The sequence below is a fragment of the Lissotriton vulgaris genome, chromosome 2_1 (assembly GCF_964263255.1).
Source record: "Lissotriton vulgaris chromosome 2_1, aLisVul1.2, whole genome shotgun sequence".
Taxonomy (NCBI): Eukaryota; Metazoa; Chordata; class Amphibia; order Caudata; family Salamandridae; genus Lissotriton; species Lissotriton vulgaris.
The window spans coordinates 1,015,960,709-1,015,984,986 of NC_141687.1; the positions used below are offsets into that span (position 1 = coordinate 1,015,960,709).

Below are 24,278 nucleotides of genomic sequence, written 5' to 3' on the forward strand. Positions count from 1 at the left end.
ACGACAGAAACCGCACTGTGCGGGTGCTGGCAGTAATGAGCGATACCTGAAGGCGGATTCGCGAATTGGGCTGTGGAGGTGAGGACGTCCCTACACCCGAGCACGAGCAGGTACCCGAGACCCGACGGAGGAGTGTACACGTGGCGCTTGGGCTCCCGCTGCCAAACGGCCTGAACCGGGGAGGCGCTGCTAGGTGGCCGTTGAGAGAGTAGCGCATGGTGCCTGGCTATCCGTACAGAAGGGAAAACACATGACTGCTACGAAGAAGGGGTACTGGTACTACACTGGAGGGACGATCTCCGCAATCACGGAGGTGCGGCGCCCGGCGCCATTTTGTTGCTCTGTGCCACTACGGACTTGCCGCCCCTGCCATTATTGGGGCCATTGGACTTCCGCGGCTGGAACAAGACTGCACCGGCGCTGCCCGCCAGGCTACCGCTCAACCTCGGGACACGAAGATACACCGAGATACTAGCGGTATACGGTGGCTGGACTATAAGCACACCTAAATAGCGGAAGAACCCCTGCCGGGAATCGTCAGCGTCGATATTGCATCAACAGTATCTACAACCCTTTACAGTATTGGGCGTGGCGTAGCCATTCATTCGGCCCACGCTGCTGATCCGGGAATATCGAGGGTGCGCAAACACTGACGCGGAGCTGGGTCACTTCTGGCCACTGTGCAACTTGGTGTGACAATAGGTGTGGAGTGTCGGCGAAAGGAGTGCACTGAATTGATTGAAACAAACGCGACCATACCACCCCACCCTGCAGACGAGAGCTATGGGGAAACACAGGACCAAATTACAAGAGCAGGGCCCGAACGCTGACACCCAATCTACTGGCTCGGAAGACCCCCTGGCCTCCTCCAATGTGGAAATCATACAACCGACAGGAAAGTGCACGCAAGACGCGAAGCTAGACCTCATTTTAGCTGAAATAAAGGCCTCCCGGGAAGCACTGGAACTCCGCATGGACAACATGGCGACTGGTCTGTCGCTACTTCGAGCGGACCATAACAAACTGGCGGAAAAGGTAACAGAGCACAAACTTGCACTTGACAACCTCCTACCTCAACAAACAGACCATTCAACCAAGCTAGAGAACATGGAGAAGCAGATTAAAATAAAATGGGACAAACTGGATGACGCAGAAGGCCGTGCTCGCTGCAATAACGTGTGAATTTTGGGAATTCCAGAGAGGAGCGAGGGGAGGAACCCAACGCAATTTGTCGAAGACTGGTTAAAAACAATTCTAGACCCGCAAGACCTGACACCACTATATAGTGTTGAAAGGGCGCACAGAATGCCGGCGAAGCCGCCCAAACCAGGAGCACCGCCGAGACCGCTGATAGCACGCCTTCTGAATTATAGGGATAGAGATGCGGTCCTAAGAGTGGCAAGAGAAAAAGCGCCGATAAGATATGAAAACAAAACCATTTCAGTGTACCCTGACTTCACCCCAGCGGTGCAAAGAGCCAGATCGACGTTCATGGGCGTGAAACGCAAACTGAGGGACAGGAACTTAAAGTATGCATTGCTGTTCCCTGCCCGTCTTAAGATCATATACAAGAACAAATCAAACTTCTTCGACTCCCCCGAGGAAGCGGCGGAGTGGATGAAGGTGACTCTGACCCCCACGAACTCCCAAGAACCGTTCGAGGAAGACGCTGGAGAAGGCTCCACGCGCACCGAAGGGCGGAAACGGAATGGATCAGGAGGGAGCCACGCAAATGCACCGGCGGCGACTGGGAAGTCGAGAACAGACTGCTCCGGGAAATCAACGGGTGTGATCCAACTGACAACGGAAGCGGTGGCTGCACACAATGCAAGGGATAACTCAGACATGGGCAGCAAATCAGGCACACAGACGGAAGTATCTGGATCTGCGGACAGCCTGCAGCTGTTCCCCAAAATCACGGCGCAGGCGGCCGAAGAATTCTGAGGACTCCACCGTTGCACTGGTCGGTAATGTATGACACTTATGTACGAACCAAGATGGGTTGGAGGGCACGGAACTCACACCAGCTTAGGGCTCGCTGTGGTTCCATCGACCGGCCCTGAGCACATGTACGTGGGTCTTCACCCCCCAACGAATAGACATGTTTTGGTATAACTCTTGCCCACGTTGGGCAGTAACGTTCGGACCTCGGGTTGTTACTCGGGGACCTTGATGTTCAGGGGTTGTAAGTTCAAGGGGCACTCAACATTAAACTTACTTTGCACACGGCCTTCCAGGCACGAGGCTTATTGTCTATATCCTCCACGAGCACTGTTGGGGACCCTTAATACCTATAAACTGTGCACATGGAATGTGAGGGGCATGGGGTCCGTACAAAAAAGACACAGACTCTTGGCACAACTCAACAGAAGAAAGGTGATGGTGGCCTGCCTCCAAGAAACACATTTGAACAGTGCGGAGGGTGTAAAACTTCAGAAGAAGTGGAAAGGGCAATTGTTTGCCACCTCCTACTCAGCTTTTTCTAGGGGGGCGGCTGTGTGGTTCAGGAACTCAGTGCCCTTTAAATTGGTGGAGAAAAGAATTGACCCAGAGGGTAGATATGTGTTTGTACGAGGTGTGCTAGATGGACTCCCCATTGTTATTGGTAGTGTATATGCACCAAACTCAGGTCAATCCGAATTTTTGGCTAGCGTTAATGGTGTACTGGCGGAATGGGTGGAATACACCTGGGTGTTAGGCAGGGATTTTAACGCGGTTCTGGACCTAACATTAGATCGATCACACCCACCCCTCCAGGCCACTGAAAGCAGGCGACTGGCGGATGCATTGGTGCACTGGGCAGAGGGCTGGGAACTAGCTGACGCGTGGCGTAGTAAGCACACACTAGACAGGGAATACACCTTTTACTCCCCGCCTCACAAACTACAGACCAGGATAGACCGGGTGTTTTGCGCAAAATCCCTCCTGAATGCGATTTCACTGGCAGAACACATGGGGAAAACATTATCTGACCACAATCTTGTAGAGGTCACAATACAATGGGGGAAGGCCCCGTCGCCTATACCGACTTGGCGACTTGACACGGAACTACTCGAAGACACTGTATTCAAAACATCAATTGCAGAGGCGATCACGCATTACTTCACAGTAAACACGAACCCTGCCAGCTCGCGTCAGATCGAGTGGGATCCCTTTAAGGTGTCGATTAGAGGGGAAGCAATGGGAGCGCGCGTGGGTATGAGAAGGAATGTGTTGGAGAAGCTAGGGGAAGTGGAGGGGCGACTGGCTATGTTAGAAAATGAAGCCGCAGGCACGAACTTGCCATTCACACCGCTGCAGGAGGCGAATGTACAACATGCTATACTATTGGAGAAACTGCACGTGCTAGATTACAGAGAATACACATGTAAACAGCACACGTAAGCGGATAGGTCAGGCCCACTACTGGCGCGTATAGTAAAAGATGCCCCGGCGCACACACCCATACTGGAGGTCACTAATCAAGGGGGGTCTCAAGCCACAACACAAACAACAATTAACACCGCCTTCAGGGATTACTATGAGACGCTTTATGGCCCACACCCACCTCTCTGACACGGCATTCCAAGAGTTCATGTCGGGCCTTGATCTACCACGTCTGGAGGACAGACAGGGGGAGGTACTGGCACGACCTATAACGGTTGCGGAAGTTCGGCAGGCTATCCGCTCTCTACCACGGAATAAGGCCCCGGGAACAGACGGCCTCCCGGCTGAGTTCTACACGACCTATATAGATCTAATTGCCCCGCGCCTACACATTTTATATCAGGAGGCGCTGCGTACCCACACCCTACCACAGTCATCCCTGCAGGCTTTAATTGTCTCTTTACTAAAACCAGGGAGGGACGGAATGCACCTGGCCAATTATAGACCCCTATCCTTATTGAATACGGATTATAAAATATTAGGTAAGATCTTGGCTACGAGACTAGCTCAGTACATACCACAACTTATACACACTGACCAATGCGGTTTTGTACCAGGCAGAAGTACGGCTCTCAATCTACGGCGTCTGAGTCAACTAATGCTAAGTGGTCAACAACTGGTGGGAACAGAGGGGCGTATCTCCCTAGATTTGAAACAGGCATTTGACTGCCTCAGATGGGACTTCATGTTTGCGACACTCATCGCCTTCGGTATACCACCTGCGTATGTGGCGTGGGTCAAAATGTTATACACTCAACCAACGGCTCGGGTGCGTACGAACAGGTGCATCTCTGACCCACTACCTATAGAGAAGGGAACCCGACAGGGCTGCCCACTCTCTCCAATCCTCTTTATACTGGCCCTTGAACCATTACTATGCAAACTTCGCGCACTGGCTCAACACCGGGGCATACAAAGGGCAGGAACGGTACACGTGGTCTCTGCCTATGCAGATGATATCATTCTTTACCTACGTGACCTGAGAGGTGACCTAGATCCTATTCTCAGTATTTTCGAGGACTTCCGCACGCTTTCGGGCCTAACTATCAGCGAACCTAAATCATATGGGTTCCACTTCAGTGGCACAGGTGTGAATACTTCACTGCTGTTGGCACCACACACCTTCCAAATAGCGGAGTCCACATTCCGATATTTAGGAATACAGATATATAGAGAGGTGGAGGACATGATCGAAGGCAACACTAAACTCGCAAGTGAAATTCTGGACTACATTACCACTGTCAGTGGCGGGCAGAATAGCCATATCTAAAATGGTAGTTCTACCGCGATTGATTTACTACTTCACGGGATTACCGTTTGTGATCCCGGCCATTGTCTTCCAAAAGTTGAACACAACACTAACGGAACTGGTCTGGGGGTCGGGACGTAGACAAATTAGTCTGTCCAAACTGCAGCTTAATACTGAGTCAGGCGGAATGGGTGTACCTGATTATCGGGCATATAATTATGCCTGCCAATTGCAGTGGCTGGCCTACTGGCTGGCGGGCCGCAACCTACACGAACTCAGCATGACAGAGGCGGAATGGTCAAAAGGGACCATCCACACCCTGTTGTTACCGGGGGTGGAGATCCCTAGACACACTCACCCACTACTGCGGCTAGCGCTCGGATATTGGAAGTGGGCCGTGAAGTACACATCCCCGACATCCTTGTATGCCCCCACGATACCACTTCTGGGTATCCCACTAGGCACGGAATTGCTATCGAACCGGATGCTTACTACGTGGCAGGAAGTGGGGATCACACAAGTGGGAGACCTATTCGCAGATGGCCAGGTTATGTCGTTTGACGACTTTCGCGAGACCCATCGCGTGCCAGGGGGCACCTTTCTCTTACATGCTCAAGTGCGAGGGTACATAGCCAGGACATGGGCGCCCGAGGGAACAGAGCCCCCCACGAATCCCCTATTGACGATGCAATACCTCATGGGAGCGGGAAGCCATTTGAAGAAATGGATCACAAACGGAATACGAACTGGGAGGGCGATCTCCTTACAACCCTTGCGGACCAAATGGGAGGAAGACGTGGGTAGGACACTCAGAGACAAGGAATGGGAACGTATACTCAAATTCCCCAAAAAAGTTTCCAGGAACCCCAAATTTAAATTCATACAACTCATGATTTTGCACAGGGCTTACCTATCGCCACACAGTCTACACGTAATGTTCCCTACCACACTTGATAGTTGCCCGCGTAGCAGTATGGATAACGCGCACCTGATGCACATGTTGTGGGACTGCCCGAAGCTGGGGTATTACTGGACCTCGGTGCATGAAGCCCTAATTAAACTAGCACCGTCCAAGCCATATGCCACTATAGCTTACTCCATACTCGGGCTTGGCCCTTCAGAGTGCAAGAAAAGCGTCACCACCCGCTTCAGAGACCTAGCCTTGCTCCTAGCGAAACGTACAATCACCATGCGCTGGAAGTCAGCTAGACCCCCGAATCCGGATGTATGGAGGGCAGAGGTACTACGATGGGGGAAGGCAGAGGGCGAGGCGCTGCAGAGAGAAGAACGCAGAGGGTTAAGGAAGACCTTATCCTCCCTGGAATGGAACACAATACTTAGGGCTTTTGAGGCAGAGGGATCCCCAGACTCGTGTTCTGAGCTCTTAGTTGTGTAGAGTTTGAGTGTAGAGAGGAGAGTCAGCAGATCACCAGGGGGCAATGTTGCCAAGTACCTAGGCAATCCTGACAGCCCTGGGTGCGCAAGTGATAAAAATAGACCCCACATTAGATGTACCGTCCTCAAGTGTGCCGTGATGCAATGAAACGCAGGATGCCATAGTGCCAGTTGTATACAAAACAATTGGGTGAGTGCACAGCTTTAATTTCAATTTGTCTTTTTGAAAAGGTTTGGGTGCTTCAGTGGGTGGCGACTGACGTCCCTGGGCGCCTTTAATAAATACTGAGATGTATCCTTAATGAACCATTACGGATATCCCCTTGAGCACACCTACTCTCCTCCCTTTGAATCAGAGGATTCCACACATATTTTTATCCGTTTGTTGCAAAAACATTTATTGTTTGTTGTTTTTTAATTTACTTGTATTTCTTTGTTTGTTGTATGAACATTTCACAACAGTTTTAACATCTTTTCCACATCAGTGACAGAGATTCATTAACAATCCAATGCATTTCGGGCGTACCGAATCGCCCTTCATCAGGGAATCCATACTTTGAAAAAAACAAATGATAACCAAATTAAAGTTCCAGCGTGGTGTTTGTAAGTTAGTCCTAACCAATCACATACTATTCAAAGTTCTCTGGTTAATCTATAGGCATACCGCTATATGTGTACTCTTAATACGCTATCACTTATATGTGTACGTATCGAAATTACTGCAAAGTATTTTTGATGATATACCATGTACATTGCACAATGTTTCTGCTAATAAAAAGATTTTCACAAAAAAAAACTAGTTTCAGCCAAATTGGGCAATTTGCCCTGGCTTTCTTCAGGACCTTCTCAAATTATAGCTACTGCAATAAGTGAAAATAAAAATAAAGATAACACAGTCACAGTGTGCACACTTGTGAACGTACAAAATACCTCTATACAGGAGGGATGAATTCCACACCTATAGGGGAAAAAAGGCCAGAGTTATGCCTAGGAACATAACGAAAACACAGTACAAATCAACAAACTATCTTATTCTATAAAATACAGGAATAGTTGCACTCACCTATCCCGTATGAGGTATTAGCCTCACCTCACCTGGTACAGACTCAGGTTTGTAGAAGGCCCCGCTCTATGAAAAAGCAATTCGGGACTCTTACTCAAATGATTTTAACATTCAAACTATGTTAAAATTGAAGAGACAGTGTGAGTAATCAAAACTACTGCTCCATGGTCTCAATCCTGCCTATAACTCCATCCAGTGTAATTATCAACCTTTTTAGTGGTGTATCAAAGTATTTTTATAATCTGAGCTTAGTTAATTATAGTGGCCAGTAACTGTGATGGACCATGATGAAAATATTTAACTTGCGGTGTGAACGGTATTTAAAAGTTTTTATACCAGAGCAATACGAAAGAAGGCAAGCAAGACTCACTTTGTGTCTCAGTAAATTACCAAGTTAATTATTAATCTCAGGGTGGGAAAGTTATGTCTTTAATTACATGTTCCTCTGTCATTAGTATCATTAGAATAAGCACCCCTTTTACCACTTAGCTCAATTTGATGTCCTGGCCACTTCACAACAAACCTGCTGTTGTTATATTGCATGCAGCGGTCTGAGAGGGCACAACTGTTCTCTCTTGAGGGATATAGTTTTGCTCACTTTGTACTAAAACATCTAATTTTTGAAGGGCACTTCCAAACCCACTTCCGCAGTTTTTTGGGGGGAGCGTCGTTTGAGGGCAGATTGGTTGAGTCTGTATCCTCTGCTGAAGCTCGTGTGTGAATCATCTTACTTCACAGATTATGAATGAATTTTGCATTATTCTGACTCTGCTCTGCCTTAGTTATGGATATGAAAGACGGTTCCTAGAGGCATGCTGCATTTTGAATCGCTGCTGTGACCTCACAAAATAAACGTCAACAGCCGGAATACAAGTAACCTGTAGTTTAAAATTCAGCAGGAAGTATTTCAGGGCCTAGTTGCATCTTTCATTACTGGCAGCATGCTTTTTAATTATTGCCAACTATTTCGAAACAAGTTGGCATGAAGCAAGGCGTCCTCTCTGACCCTGCAGCTTTGCATATGGCGATGTCTCCCTACACTTGTTTAATATGATATGTACACTCAGAATGGGGATCCCAGAAGAACCTGACTGGTGAAAAAGCGTATCCATGACTAATGCTGTCGTGCTCACCACTTGAGGCGGATTATGCGTGCTCTTGAAATGCCACACTGTATTACCTTATGTTTACTTTGTATTTCGATGCACTGAGTTTACTTTTCCCGAACTGTGCCAGGACTTTAAGCTCCTTTGCCAAAGCACTCCTCCTTCACCCTCTTTGTGAGCAGACACCCTTCCTCCTGCTGCCTTTTCTAACCTTGAGGTGATTGCGCACCACATATTGCTGTAAGGCGGGCAGTATCGTGCGCTTCAGGGACGGTTTCTTTTTTCAGGGGGCACATTGCACATTACACATTCTTCCATTTTTGCCCTGTTCTCAGCATCCGCAGGCTGATCAGAGGCGGCCTCATGGGATTCTGAGACGTTGAATCTCTCTGGTCAGTTTACTTTTATTTTCACCCCTCAACTGATCAGAGACTATTCCAGTCTTTGGCTAATGTGTGGTTTTCCAAGGATGAAAAGAGTGGGCCGTATTACCAAACGATTTTGGCTGGCGCTATTTAATATCCTTGGTGGTAAGTTTAGGAGGTGCATGGTGCAAAAAGCTCTTACCATCGTATTATGAAAGCGGGATCATGGAGGTGGTAATATGTGTCAATTCTTTTTGTGTGTATTTGTTGTGTGGCGTTTCGTTGTGAACTTTTGATTTGTTTTTTGTGCAGCTGTGGCTTTTTCCTGCATTATTGCAATGCTGTGCTGTGGTTGTTACATTTCGGTTTGACTGTGATGTTTAGTAGCGACCTCTCATCTTGTAATCGTGGTGTTGCTTTTGTGTCACGCTGTTATTTACTTTAAAAATGTTAACAAACGCGCCCGCATTTCAGTGTCTTAACGTAGCGCTCTAAATGCTCACTTTATGTGTGTGATGTGTGCAATGTGTTGTAGGTCCATCCCACACCTCTTCAAATACTTTATCTCTGGTGATTGTGTAACCTGATAGGAGGCAGTTTCCTTTGGCGTCTCATGGTGATCTAACAGTCTCGCAATCTTGTTGTTTTGTTTCACCCCTGAGTAGATTAACACTGTTAGTCTTTCAGACTGTGCTGCCCACGTTTTAACACAGTGTTTTAACCGTGCTCCTAGCCCAATCATTTATAACTCCGGGAGGCCAACACCTCCGGGGACAATCTGCCGGGGGACTCTCTGGTGAAACATGGGGGGCGGTGGCTGAGTACTGACAGACATCCGCCACCGAGAGAGGTTTTCAGGCGCCCAACGCTCCTCTTGTTCTGGCTCACTAATATTTAACTTGGGGTTTAAAGTTTGAAGTGCAGGCTCCTTGGACTGCGTACACGGATGCTCGGCGCCTCTTCCTGACACTTACATTCTCTTGTTTCCTTCACTCCCCTTTCTTGCACAAACTGCATCGGCTCAGGAAAGAAACACCCCAGGCCAGCCAAGATCGGAAAAGAAATGAAGGTCGGTAGTTCTAATTCATTTTTCACAATTGTTGCACGTTGTTTTGTAGCAATGTCTGTATTGTATTGACTGTGTTAAAAATGAAAACATATGTTAGCTTCTCTGAATACATTCAACATGTGGGGGAAGAAGGAACAATGCACCGAGTAAACAACGTTAAGTTGAGTCGCTGTGAACCAGTTTCAAATGAATGCTCTGGAGATGCTCTATACTAGTTTACATTAAATATGTGCATATATGGTTGTTTTTTTTAATAAAGTACGTGTTTTTAAGATCGACCTGCTCCTCTTCCATATGTCCATGCGTCGTTGGTCCCTAGATTGCCAGCATTTCACTGACAATGGTTTGGAAATTAAGCCAGTGTTCCGCCTCCTGCCAAAGAAACAAAAATCAGTCTTTGCTGATCTCTTACATTGTACGTTAGAGTATTTGTAGCAAGAAGGTTCACACAAATTCAAGACTGAAGTTACAATTTCCTTTTCTCCGAATTTGACCATGTATAAGGGCACCTTTATTTTCCCCAAGGGACTCTGCATCGTTCCTGGGGACCTGGCTATTCCGAATAATTTAACAATTAATTTGCAGATAAGAAATTGATAAACGGCATCACTTTGTATAGTGTGAGAGTGTTTAGCAGATTTATGATGCCTTTCACGGTGAACAGTTTGCGTCGCTATTTATTATTCGTAGCTTATTGCCACCGAGAGGAGTAATGTCTCCTACCAGTAATGTTATCTGTGCAGAAAAAGCATTTATGGAGACTCTGCTTGCTTTCGCTGTATAAAACCGGCAGGTATCCCATAGCATCTTGGGCAACTGTGCTTGGTTTTACTGTAGGAAATCTGCAAGCATCCTATGGTGTCTTCGGCGACTGTGTTTGCTTTCGCTGTATAAAATCTGCAAGCCTACTGTAGCATCTTTGGCGACTGTGCATGTTTTCACTGTATACAATCTGCAAGCATACTATAGCATCTTTAGGGACTGTGCTTGCTTTCGCTGTATAAAATCTGCCAGCCCTTATGAGCATCTTTGGCGACTGTGCTTGCTTCCACTGTATAAAATCTGCACGCATACTATAGCATCTTTTAGGGACTGTGCTTGCTTTCGCTGTATAAAATCTGCCAGCCCTTGTGAGCATCTTTGGCGACTGTGCTTGCTTTCACTGTATAAAATCTGCAAGCATACTGTAGCATCTTTGGCGACTGTGCTTGCTTTCACTGTATAAAATCTACCAGCCCTTGTGAGCATCTTTGGCGACTGTGCTTGCTTTCACTGTATAAAATCTGCAAGCATACTGTAGCATCTTTAGCGACTTTGCTTGCTTTCGCTGTATAAAATCTACCAGCCCTTGTGAGCATCTTTGGCGACTGTGCTTGCTTTCACTGTATAAAATCTGCAAGCATACTGTAGCATCTTTAGCAACTGTGCTTGCTTCCACTGTATAAAATCTGCAAGCCTACTGTAGCATCTTTGGCGACTGTGCATGTTTTCACTGTATACAATCTGCAAGCATACTGTAGCATCTTTGTCGACTGTGCTTGCTTTCACTGTATAAAATCTGCAAGCATACTGTAGCATCTTTGGCGACTGTGCGAGCATACTGTAGCATCTTTAGCGACTGTGCTTGTTTTCACTGTATAAAATCTGCAAGCATACTGTAGCATCTTTGGCGACTGTGCTTGCTTTCACTGTATAAAATCTGCAAGCATACTGTAGCATCTTTAGCGACTGTGCTTGCTTTCGCTGTATAAAATCTGCAAGCATACTGTAGCATCTTTAGCGACTGTGCAAGCATACTGTAGCATCTTTAGCGACTGTGTTTGCTTTCGCTGTATAAAATCTGCAAGCATACTGTAGCATCTTTGGCGACTGTGCTTGCTTTCACTGTATAAAATCTGCAAGCATACTGTAGCATCTTTGGCGACTGTGCTTGATTTCACTGTATAGAATCTGCAAGCATACTGTAGCATCTTTAGCGACTGTGCTTGCTTTCGCTGTATAAAATCTGCAAGCATACTGTAGCATCTTTAGCGACTGTGCTTGCTTTCGCTGTATAAAATCTGCAAGCCTACTGTAGCATCTTTGGCGACTGTGCATGTTTTCACTGTATACAATCTGCAAGCATACTGTAGCATCTTTGTCGACTGTGCTTGCTTCCACTGTATAAAATCTGCAAGCATACTATAGCATCTTTAGGGACTGTGCTTGCTTTCGCTGTATAAAATCTGCCAGCCCTTGTGAGCATCTTTGGCGACTGTGCTTACTTTCACTGTATAAAATCTGCAAGCATACTGTAGCATCTTTGGCGACTGTGCTTGCTTTCACTGTATAAAATCTGCAAGCATACTGTAGCATCTTTGGCGACTGTGCTTGCTTTCACTGTATAAAATCTGCCAGCCCTTGTGAGCATCTTTGGCGACTGTGCTTGCTTTCACTGTATAAAATCTGCAAGCATACTGTAGCATCTTTAGCGACTTTGCTTGCTTTCGCTGTATAAAATCTACCAGCCCTTGTGAGCATCTTTGGCGACTGTGCTTGCTTTCACTGTATAAAATCTGCAAGCATACTGTAGCATCTTTGGCGACTGTGCGAGCATACTGTAGCATCTTTAGCGACTGTGCTTGTTTTCACTGTATAAAATCTGCAAGCATACTGTAGCATCTTTGGCGACTGTGCTTGCTTTCACTGTATAAAATCTGCAAGCATACTGTAGCATCTTTAGCGACTGTGCTTGCTTTCGCTGTATAAAATCTGCAAGCATACTGTAGCATCTTTAGCGACTGTGCAAGCATACTGTAGCATCTTTAGCGACTGTGTTTGCTTTCGCTGTATAAAATCTGCAAGCATACTGTAGCATCTTTGGCGACTGTGCTTGCTTTCACTGTATAAAATCTGCAAGCATACTGTAGCATCTTTGGCGACTGTGCTTGATTTCACTGTATAGAATCTGCAAGCATACTGTAGCATCTTTAGCGACTGTGCTTGCTTTCGCTGTATAAAATCTGCAAGCATACTGTAGCATCTTTAGCGACTGTGCTTGCTTTCGCTGTATAAAATCTGCAAGCATACTGTAGCATCTTTGGTGACTGTGCTTGCTTTCGCTGTATAAAATCTGCAAGCATACTGTAGCATCTTTAGCAACTGTGCTTGCTTTCGCTGTATAAAATCTGCAAGCATACTATAGCATCTTTGGCGACTGTGCTTGCTTTCACTGCATAAAATCTGCAAGCATACTGTAGCATCTTTAGCGACTGTGCAAGCATACTGTAGCATCTTTAGCGACTGTGCTTGCTTTCGCTGTATAAAATCTGCCAGCCCTTGTGAGCATCTTTGGCGACTGTGCTTGCTTTCACTGTATAAAATCTGCAAGCATACTGTAGCATCTTTGGCGACTGTGCTTGCTTTCGCTGTATAAAATCTGCTAGCCCTTGTGAGCATCTTTGGCGACTGTGCTTGCTTTCACTGTATAAAATCTGCAAGCATACTATAGCATCTTTGGCGACTGTGTTTGCTTTCACTGCATAAAATCTGCAAGCATACTGTAGCATCTTTGGCGACTGTGCTTGATTTCACTGTATGAAATCTGCAAGCATACTGTAGCATCTTTAGCGACTGTGCTTGCTTTTGCTGTATAAAATATGCAAGCATACTGTAGCATCTTTGGCGACTGTGCTTGCTTTCACTGTATAAAATCTGCAAGCATACTGTAGCATCTTTGGCGACTGTGCTTGATTTCACTGTATTAAATCTGCAAGCATACTGTAGCATCTTTAGCGACTGTGTTTGCTTTCGCTGTATAAAATCTGCAAGCATACTGTAGCATCTTTAGCGACTGTGCTTGCTTTCGCTGTATAAAATCTGCAAGCAATTTTGGAAAAGGTGATGGATAGAGTTTCTGAATGATGCAGAATACTCCTACCCAGTCAAGAGATCAGGGCTTGATCCATCACCGTTTTTTAGCTCACTGCACCATCCCAGCTCAGAAAATGGCTACATGCAAATTAGTCTGTTCCTGTCCAAGTGCATGATGGGAACAGGGCAGACCAAACTACCAAGCCAATTCTTCACCAGAAAGGAGACAAGCTACCGGGGACCGGTTTCTGGCATTTCAGCCATCATCGGCCCGGCTTGCTTGAATCCTGATGGTGCAATGAGCTAGGGACTCACGTCTGAGTATACCCTCCCACACTTAGTGTGGATAAAATCAATTTTGGAAAAGGTGATGGACAGAGTTTCTGAATGATGCAGAACACTCCTACTCAGTCAAGAGATCAGGGCTTGATCCATCACCGTTTTTTAGCTCACTGCAAGCATACTGTAGCATCTTTGGTTACTGTGCTTGCTTTCGCTGTATAAAATCTGCAAGCATACTGTAGCATCTTTAGCGACTGTGCTTGCTTTCGCTGAATAAAATCTGCAAGAATACTGTAGCATCTTTAGCGACTGTGCTTGCTTTCGCTGTATAAAATCTGCAAGCAATTTTGGAAAAGGTGATGGACAGAGTTTCTGAATGATGCAGAATACTCCTACCCAGTCAAGAGATCAGGGCTTGATCCATCACCGTTTTTTAGCTCACTGCACCATCCCAGCTCAGAAAATGGCTACATGCAAATTAGTCTGTTCCTGTCCCAGTGCATGATGGGAACAGGGCAGACCAAACTACCAAGCCAATTCTTCACCAGAAAGGAGACAAGCTACCGGGGACCGGTTTCTGGCATTTCAGCCATCATCGGCCCGGCTTGCTTGAATCCTGATGGAGCAATGAGCTAGGGACTCACGTCTGAGTATACCCTCCCACACTTAGTGTGGATAAAATCAATTTTGGAAAAGGTGATGGACAGAGTTTCTGAATGATGCAGAATACTCCTACCCAGTCAAGAGATCAGGGCGTGATCCATCACCGTTTTTTAGCTCACTGCACCATCCCAGCTCAGAACCTGGCTACATGCAAATTAGTCTGTTCCTGTCCCAGTGCATGATGGGAACAGGGCAGACCAAACTACCAAGCCAATTCTTCACCAGAAAAGAGACAAGCTACTGGGGACCGGTTTCTGGCATTTCAGCCATCATCGGCCCGGCTTGCTTGAATCCTGATGGTGCAATGAGCTAGGGACTCACGTCTGAGTATACCCTCCCACACTTAGTGTGGATAAAATCAATTTTGGAAAAGGTGATGGACAGAGTTTCTGAATGATGCAGAACACTCCGACCCAGTCAAGAGATCAGGGCTTGATCCATCACCGTTTTTTAGCTCACTGCAAGCATACTGTAGCATCTTTGGTGACTGTGCTTGCTTTCGCTGTATAAAATCTGCAAGCATACTGTAGCATCTTTAGCGACTGTGCTTGCTTTCGCTGTATAAAATCTGCAAGCATACTATAGCATCTTTGGCGACTGTGCTTGCTTTCACTGCATAAAATCTGCAAGCATACTGTAGCATCTTTGGCGACTGTGCTTGATTTCACTGTATACAATCTGCAAGCATTCTGTAGCATCTGTGGCGACTGTGCTTGCTTTCACTGTATAAAATCTGCAAGCATACTGTAGCATCTTTGGCGACTGTGCTTGCTTTCACTGTATAAAATCTGCAAGCATACTGTAGCATCTGTAGCGACTGTGCTTGCTTTCGCTGTATAAAATCTGCAAGCATACTGTAGCATCTTTGGCGACTGTGCTTGCTTTCACTGTATAAAATCTGCAAGCATACTGTAGCATCTGTAGCGACTGTGCTTGCTTTCGCTGTATAAAATCTGCAAGCATACTGTAGCATCTTTGGCGACTGTGCTTGCTTTCACTGTATAAAATCTGCAAGCATACTGTAGCATCTGTAGCGACAGTGCTTGCCTTCGCTGTATAAAATCTGCAAGCATACTGTAGCATCTTTGGCGACTGTGCTTGCTTTCACTGTATAAAATCTGCAAGCATACTGTAGCATCTGTAGCGACTGTGCTTGCTTTCGCTGTATAAAATCTGCAAGCATACAGTAGCATCTTTGGTGACTGTGCTTGCTTTCGCTGTATAAAATCTGCAAGCATACTGTAGCATCTTTAGCGACTGTGCTTGCTTTCGCTGTATAAAATCTGCAAGCATACTATAGCATCTTTGGCGACTGTGCTTGCTTTCACTGTATAAAATCTGCAAGCATACTGTAGCATCTTTGGCGACTGTGCTTGATTTCACTGTATAAAATCTGCAAGCACACTGTATAATCTTTAGCGACTGTGCTTGCTTTTGCTGTATAAAATCTGCAAGCATACTGTAGCATCTTTAACGACTGTGCTTGCTTTCGCTGTATAAAATCTGCAAGCATACTATAGCATCTTTGGCGACTGTGCTTGCTTACACTGTATAAAATCTGCAAGCATACTGTAGCATCTCTGGCGACTGTGCTTGCTTTCACTGTATAAAATCTGCAAGCATACTATAGCATCTTTGGCGACTGTGCTTGCTTTCATTGGATAAAATCTGCAAGCATACTGTAGCATCTTTGGCGACTGTGCTTGCTTTCACTGTATAAAATCTGCAAGCATACTGTAGTATCTTTCTTTAGCGACTGTGCTTGCTTTTGCTGTATAAAATCTGCCAGCCCTTGTGAGCATCTTTGGCGACTGTGCTTGCTTTCACTGTATAAAATCTGCAAGCATACTGTAGCATCTTTGGCGACTGTGCTTGCTTTCACTGTATAAAATCTGCAAGCATACTGTAGCATCTTTAGCGACTGTGCTTGCTTTCGCTGTATATATTCTGCAAGCATACTGTAGCATCTTTGGCGACTGTGCTTGCTTTCACTGTATAAAATCTGCAAGCATACTATAGCATCTTTAGCGACTGTGCTTGCTTTCACTATATAAAATCTGCAAGCATACTGTAGCATCTTTGGCGACTGTGCTTGCTTTCGCTGTATAAAATCTGCAAGCATACTAAAGCATCTTTGGCGACTGTGCTTGCTTTCGCTGTATAAAATCTGCAAGCATACTGTAGCATGTTTGGCGACAGTGCTTACTTTCACTGTATAAATTCTGCAAGCATACTATAGTATCTTTCTTTAGCGACTGTGCTTGCTTTCGCTGTATAAAATCTGCCAGCCCTTGTGAGCATCTTTGGCGACTGTGCTTGCTTTCACTGTATAAAATCTGCAAGCATACTGTAGCATCTTTGGCGATTGTGCTTGCTTCCACTGTATAAAATCTGCAAGCATACTGTAGCATCTGTAGCGACTGTGCTTGCTTTCGCTGTATAAAATCTGCAAGCATACTGTAGCATCTTTGGTGACTGTGCTTGCTTTCGCTGTATAAAATCTGCAAGCATACTGTAGCATCTTTAGCGACTGTGCTTGCTTTCGCTGTATAAAATCTGCAAGCATACTATAGCATCTTTGGCGACTGTGCTTGCTTTCACTGTATAAAATCTGCAAGCATACTGTAGCATCTTTAGCGGATGTGCTTGATTTCACTTTATAAAATCTGCAAGCACACTATCATCTTTAGCGACTGTGCTTGCTTTTGCTGTATAAAATCTGCAAGCATACTGTAGCATCTTTAGCGACTGTGCTTGCTTTCGCTGTATAAAATCTGCAAGCATACTATAGCATCTTTGACGACTGTGCTTGCTTACACTGTATAAAATTTGAAAGCATACTGTAGCATCTTTAGCGGCTGTGCTTGATTTCACTTTATAAAATCTGCAAGCACACTATCATCTTTAGCGACTGTGCTTGCTTTCACTGTATAAAATCTGCAAGCATACTGTAGCATCTTTGGCGACTGTGCTTGGTTTCACTGTATAAAATCTGCAAGCATACTGTAGCATCTTTAGCGACTGTGCTTGCTTTCGCTGTATAAAATCTGCAAGCATACTGTAGCATCTTTAGTAACTGTGCTTGCTTTCGCTGTATAAAATCTGCAAGCATACTGTAGCATCTTTAGCGACTGTGCTTGCTTTCGCTGTATAAAATCTGCAAGCATACTATAGCATCTTTGGCGACTGTGCTTGCTTTCACTGTATAAAACCTGCAAGCATACTGTAGCATCTTTGGCGACTGTGCTTGCTTTCACTGTATAAAATCGGCAAAACTGTAGCATCTTTAGCAACTGTGCTTGCTTTCGCTGTATAAAATCTGTAAGCATACTATAGCATCTTTGACGACTGTGCTTGCTTTCACTGCATAAAATCTGCAAGCATACTGTAGCATCTTTGGCGACTGTGCTTGATTTCACTGTATGAAATCTGCAAGCATACTGTAGCATCTTTAGCGACTGTGCTTGCTTTCGCTGTATAAAATCTGCAAGCATACTATAGCATCTTTGGCGACTGTGCTTGTTTTCGCTGTATAAAATCCGCAAGCATACTGTAGCATGTTTGGCGCCAGTGCTTACTTTCACTGTATAAAATCTGCAAGCATACTGTAGTATCTTTCTTTAGCGACTGTGCTTGCTTTCGCTGTATAAAATCTGCAAGCATACTGTAGCATCTTTGGCGACTGTGCTTGCTTTCACTGTATAAAATCTGCAAGCATACTGTAGCATCTTTGGTGACTGTGCTTGCTTTCGCTGTATAAAATCTGCAAGCATACTGTAGCATCTTTGACGACTGTGCTTGCTTTCACTGTATAAAATCTGCAAGCATACTGAAGCATCTGTAGCGACAGTGCTTGCTTTCGCTGTATAAAATCTGCAAGCATACTGTAGCATCTTTGGCGACTGTGCTTGCTTTCACTGTATAAAATCTGCAAGCATACTGTAGCATCTGTAGCGACTGTGCTTGCTTTCGCTGTATAAAATCTGCAAGCATACTGTAGCATCTTTGGCGACTGTGCTTGCTTTCACTGTATAAAATCTGCAAGCATACTGTAGCATCTGTAGCGACTGTGCTTGCTTTCGCTGTATAAAATCTGCAAGCATACAGTAGCATCTTTGGTGACTGTGCTTGCTTTCGCTGTATAAAATCTGCAAGCATACTGTAGCATCTGTAGCGACTGTGCTTGCTTTCGCTGTATAAAATCTGCAAGCATACTATAGCATCTTTAGCGACTGTGCTTGCTTTCACTGTATAAAATCTGCAAGCATACTGTAGCATCTTTGGCGACTGTGCTTGCTTTCACTGTATAAAATCTGCAAGCATACTGTAGCATCTTTGGCGACTGTGCTTGATTTCACTGTATAAAATCTGCAAGCACACTGTATAATCTTTAGCGACTGTGCTTGCTTTTGCTGTATAAAATCTGCAAGCATACTGTAGCATCTTTAACGACTGTGCTTGCTTTCGCTGTATAAAATCTGCAAGCATACTGTAGCATCTCTGGCGACTGTGATTGCTTTCACTGTATAAAATCTGCAAGCATACTATAGCATCTTTGGCGACTGTGCTTGCTTTCACTGGATAAAATCTGCAAGCATACTGTAGCATCTTTGGCGACTGTGCTTGCTTTCACTGTATAAAATCTGCAAGCATACTGTAGTATCTTTCTTTAGCGACTGTGCTTGCTTTTGCTGTATAAAATCTGCCAGCCCTTGTGAGCATCTTTGGCGACTGTGCTTGCTTTCACTGTATAAAATCTGCAAGCATACGGTAGCATCTTTGGCGACTGTGCTTGCTTTCACTGTATAAAATCTGCAAGCATACTGTAGCATCTTTAGCGACTGTGCTTGCTTTCGCTGTATATATTCTGCAAGCATACTATAGCATCTTTAGCGACTGTGCTTGCTTTCACTGTATAAAATCTGCAAGCATACTGTAGCATCTTTGGCGATTGTGCTTGCTTCCACTGTATAAAATCTGCAAGCATACTGTAGCATCTGTAGCGACTGTGCTTGCTTTCGCTGTATAAAATCTGCAAGCATACTGTAGCATCTTTGGTGACTGTGCTTGCTTTCGCTGTATAAAATCTGCAAGCATACTGTAGCATCTTTAGCGACTGTGCTTGCTTTTGCTGTATAAAATCTGCAAGCATACTATAGCATCTTTGGCGACTGTGCTTGCTTTCACTGTATAAAATCTGCAAGCATACTGTAGCATCTTTAGCGGCTGTGCTTGATTTCACTTTATAAAATCTGCAAGCACACTATCATCTTTAGCGACTGTGCTTGCTTTTGCTGTATAAAATCTGCAAGCATACTGTAGCATCTTTGGCGATTGTGCTTGCTTCCACTGTATAAAATCTGCAAGCATACTGTAGCATCTGTAGCGACTGTGCTTTTTTCGCTGTATAAAATCTGCAAGCATACTGTAGCATCTTTAACGACTGTGCTTGCTTTCGCTGTATAAAATCTGCAAGCATACTATAGCATCTTTGGCGACTGTGCTTGCTTACACTGTATAAAATCTGCAAGCATACTGTAGCATCTCTGGCGACTGTGCTTGCTTTCACTGTATAAAATCTGCAAGCATACTGTAGCATCTTTAGCGACTGTGCTTGCTTTCGCTGTATAAAATCTGCAAGCATACTATAGCATATTTGACGACTGTGCTTGCTTACACTGTATAAAATCTGAAAGCATACTGTAGCATCTTTAGCGGCTGTGCTTGATTTCACTTTATAAAATCTGCAAGCACACTATCATCTTTAGCGACTGTGCTTGCTTTCACTGTATAAAATCTGCAAGCATACTGTAGCATCTTTGGCGACTGTGCTTGATTTCACTGTATAAAATCTGCAAGCATACTGTAGCATCTTTAGCGACTGTGCTTGCTTTCGCTGTATAAAATCTGCAAGCATACTGTAGCATCTTTAGTAACTGTGCTTGCTTTCGCTGTATAAAATCTGCAAGCATACTGTAGCATCTTTAGCGACTGTGCTTGCTTTCGCTGTATAAAATCTGCAAGCATACTATAGCATCTTTGGCGACTGTGCTTGCTTTCACTGTATAAAATCTGCAAGCATACTGTAGCATCTTTGGCGACTGTGCTTGCTTTCACTGTATAAAATCGGCAAAACTGTAGCATCTTTAGCAACTGTGCTTGCTTTCGCTGTATAAAATCTGTAAGCATACTATAGCATCTTTGGCGACTGTGCTTGCTTTCACTGCATAAAATCTGCAAGCATACTGTAGCATCTTTGGCGACTGTGCTTGATTTCACTGTATGAAATCTGCAAGCATACTGTAGCATCTTTAGCGACTGTGCTTGCTTTCGCTGTATAAAATCTGCAAGCATACTATAGCATCTTTGGCGACTGTGCTTGCTTTCGCTGTATAAAATCTGCAAGCATACTGTAGCATGTTTGGCGCCAGTGCTTACTTTCACTGTATAAAATCTGCAAGCATACTGTAGTATCTTTCTTTAGCGACTGTGCTTGCTTTCGCTGTATAAAATCTGCAAGCATACTGTAGCATCTTTGGCGACTGTGCTTGCTTTCACTGTATAAAATCTGCAAGCATACTGTAGCATCTGTAGCGACTGTGCTTGCTTTCGCTGTATAAATTCTGCAAGCATACAGTAGCATCTTTGGTGACTGTGCTTGCTTTCGCTGTATAAAATCTGCAAGCATACTGTAGCATCTTTAGCGACTGTGCTTGCTTTCGCTGTATAAAATCTGCAAGCATACTATAGCATCTTTGGCGACTGTGCTTGCTTTCACTGTATAAAATCTGCAAGCATACTGTAGCATCTTTGGCGACTGTGCTTGCTTTCACTGTATAAAATCTGCAAGCATACTGTAGCATCTTTAGCAACTGTGCTTGCTTTCGCTGTATATATTCTGCAAGCATACTATAGCATCTTTAGCGACTGTGCTTGCTTTCACTGTATAAAATCTGCAAGCATACTGTAGCATCTTTGGCGACTGTGCTTGCTTTCGCTGTATAAAATCTGCAAGCATACTAAAGCATCTTTGGCGACTGTGCTTGCTTTCGCTGTATAAAATCTGCAAGCATACTGTAGCATGTTTGGCAACAGTGCTTACTTTCACTGTATAAATTCTGCAAGCATACTATAGTATCTTTCTTTAGCGACTGTGCTTGCTTTCGCTGTATAAAATCTGCCAGCCCTTGTGAGCATCTTTGGCGACTGTGCTTGCTTTCACTGTATAAAATCTGCAAGCATACTGTAGCATCTTTGGCGATTGTGCTTGCTTCCACTGTATAAAATCTGCAAGCATACTGTAGCATCTGTAGCGACTGTGCTTGCTTTCGCTGTATAAAATCTGCAAGCATACTGTAGCATCTTTGGCGACTGTGCTTGCTTTCGCTGTATAAAATCTGCGAGCATACTGTAGCATCTTTAGCGACTGTGCTTGCTTTCACTGTATAAAATCTGCAAGCATACTATAGCATCTTTGGCGACTGTGCTTGCTTTCACTGTATAAAATCTGCAAGCATACTGTAGCATCTTTAGCGGCTGTGCTTGATTTCACTTTATAAAATCTGCAAGCATACTATAGCATCTTTGACGACTGTGCTTGCTTACACTGTATAAAATCTGAAAGCATACTGTAGCATCTTTAGCGGCTGTGCTTGATTTCACTTTATAAAATCTGCAAGCACACTATCATCTTTAGCGACTGTGCTTGCTTTTGCTGTATAAAATCTGCTAGCATACTGTAGCATCTGTAGCGACTGTGCTTGCTTTCGCTGTATAAAATCTGCAAGCATACTGTAGCATCTTTGGTGACTGTGCTTGCTTTCGCTGTATAAAATCTGCAAGCATACTGTAGCATCTTTAGCGACTGTGCTTGCTTTCGCTGTATAAAATCTGCAAGCATACTATAGCATCTTTGGCGACTGTGCTTGCTTTCACTGTATAAAATCTGCAAGCATACTGTAGCATCTTTGGCGACTGTGCTTGATTTCACTGTATAAAATCAGCAAGCACACTGTATCATCTTTAGCGACTGTGCTTGCTTTTGCTGTATAAAATCTGCAAGCATACTGTGGCATCTTTAGCGACTGTGCTTGCTTTCGCTGTATAAAATCTGCAAGCATACTATAGCATCTTTGGCGACTGTGCTTGCTTACACTGTATAAAATCTGCAAGCATACTGTAGCATCTCTGGCGACTGTGCTTGCTTTCGCTGTATAAAATCTGCAAGCATACTGTAGCATCTTTGGCGATTGTGCTTGCTTCCACTGTATAAAATCTGCAAGCATACTGTAGCATCTTTGGCGACTATGCTTGCTTTCACTGGATAAAATCTGCAAGCATACTGTAGCATCTTTGGCGACTGTGCTTGCTTTCACTGTATAAAATCTGCAAGCATACTGTAGTATCTTTCTTTAGCGACTGTGCTTGCTTTTGCTGTATAAAATCTGCCAGCCCTTGTGAGCATCTTTGGCGACTGTGCTTGCTTTCACTGTATAAAATCTGCAAGCATACTGTAGCATCTTTGGCGACTGTGCTTGCTTTCACTGCATAAAATCTGCAAGCATACTGTAGCATCTTTGGCGACTGTGCTTGATTTCACTGTATGAAATCTGCAAGCATACTGTAGCATCTTTAGCGACTGTGCTTGCTTTCGCTGTATAAAATCTGCAAGCATACTGTAGCATCTTTAGCGACTGTGCTTGCTTTCGCTGTATAAAATCTGCAAGCAATTTTGGAAAAGGTGATGGACAGAGTTTCTGAATGATGCAGAATACTCCTACCCAGTCAAGAGATCAGGGCTTGATCCATCACCGTTTTTTAGCTCACTGCACCATCCCAGCTCAGAAAATGGCTACATGCAAATTAGTCTGTTCCTGTCCCAGTGCATGATGGGAACAGGGCAGACCAAACTACCAAGCCAATTCTTCACCAGAAAGGAGACAAGCTACCGGGGACCGGTTTCTGGCATTTCAGCCATCATCGGCCCGGCTTGCTTGAATCCTGATGGTGCTATGAGCTAGGGACTCACGTCTGAGTATACCCTCCCACACTTAGTGTGGATAAAATCAATTTTGGAAAAGGTGATGGACAGAGTTTCTGAATGATGCAGAACACTCCTACCCAGTCAAGAGATCAGGGCTTGATCCATCACCGTTTTTTAGCTCACTGCAAGCATACTGTAGCATCTTTGGCGACTGTGCTTGATTTCACTGTATAAAATCTGCAAGCATACTGTAGCATCTTTAGCGACTGTGCTTGCTTTCGCTGAATAAAATCTGCAAGCATACTGTAGCATCTTTAGCGACTGTGCTTGCTTTCGCTGTATAAAATCTGCAAGCAATTTTGGAAAAGGTGATGGACAGAGTTTCTGAATGATGCAGAATACTCCTACCCAGTCAAGAGATCAGGGCTTGATCCATCACCGTTTTTTAGCTCACTGCACCATCCCAGCTCAGAAAATGGCTACATGCAAATTAGTCTGTTCCTGTCCCAGTGCATGATGGGAACAGGGCAGACCAAACTACCAAGCCAATTCTTCACCAGAAAGGAGACAAGCTACCGGGGACCGGTTTCTGGCATTTCAGCCATCATCGGCCCGACTTGCTTGAATCCTGATGGTGCAATGAGCTAGGGACTCACGTCTGAGTATACCCTCCCACACTTAGTGTGGATAAAATCAATTTTGGAAAAGGTGATGGACAGAGTTTCTGAATGATGCAGAACACTCCTACCCAGTCAAGAGATCAGGGCTTGATCCATCACCGTTTTTTAGCTCACTGCAAGCATACTGTAGCATCTTTGGTGACTG

General features: G+C 44.7%; 1 protein-coding gene across 4 annotated transcripts in view; it reads left to right on the top strand.

Annotated features, from left to right (window-relative positions):
- The window catches only part of LOC147731545 (dipeptidyl peptidase 4-like), a 688,588-nt gene that overhangs the window by 108,638 nt on the left and 555,672 nt on the right, over positions 1-24,278 (top strand). For 2 of the 4 annotated variants that reach the window (XM_086956608.1, XM_086956609.1), the window contains exon 4: positions 9,630-9,673. In XM_086956608.1, the coding sequence (XP_086812734.1) occupies positions 9,630-9,673 (44 nt within the window). Of the gene's footprint in view, positions 1-8,393; positions 8,457-8,745; positions 8,770-9,629; positions 9,674-24,278 lie in introns of those variants that run through there. The other 2 variants (XM_086956611.1, XM_086956610.1) reach the window with 2 other exon arrangements.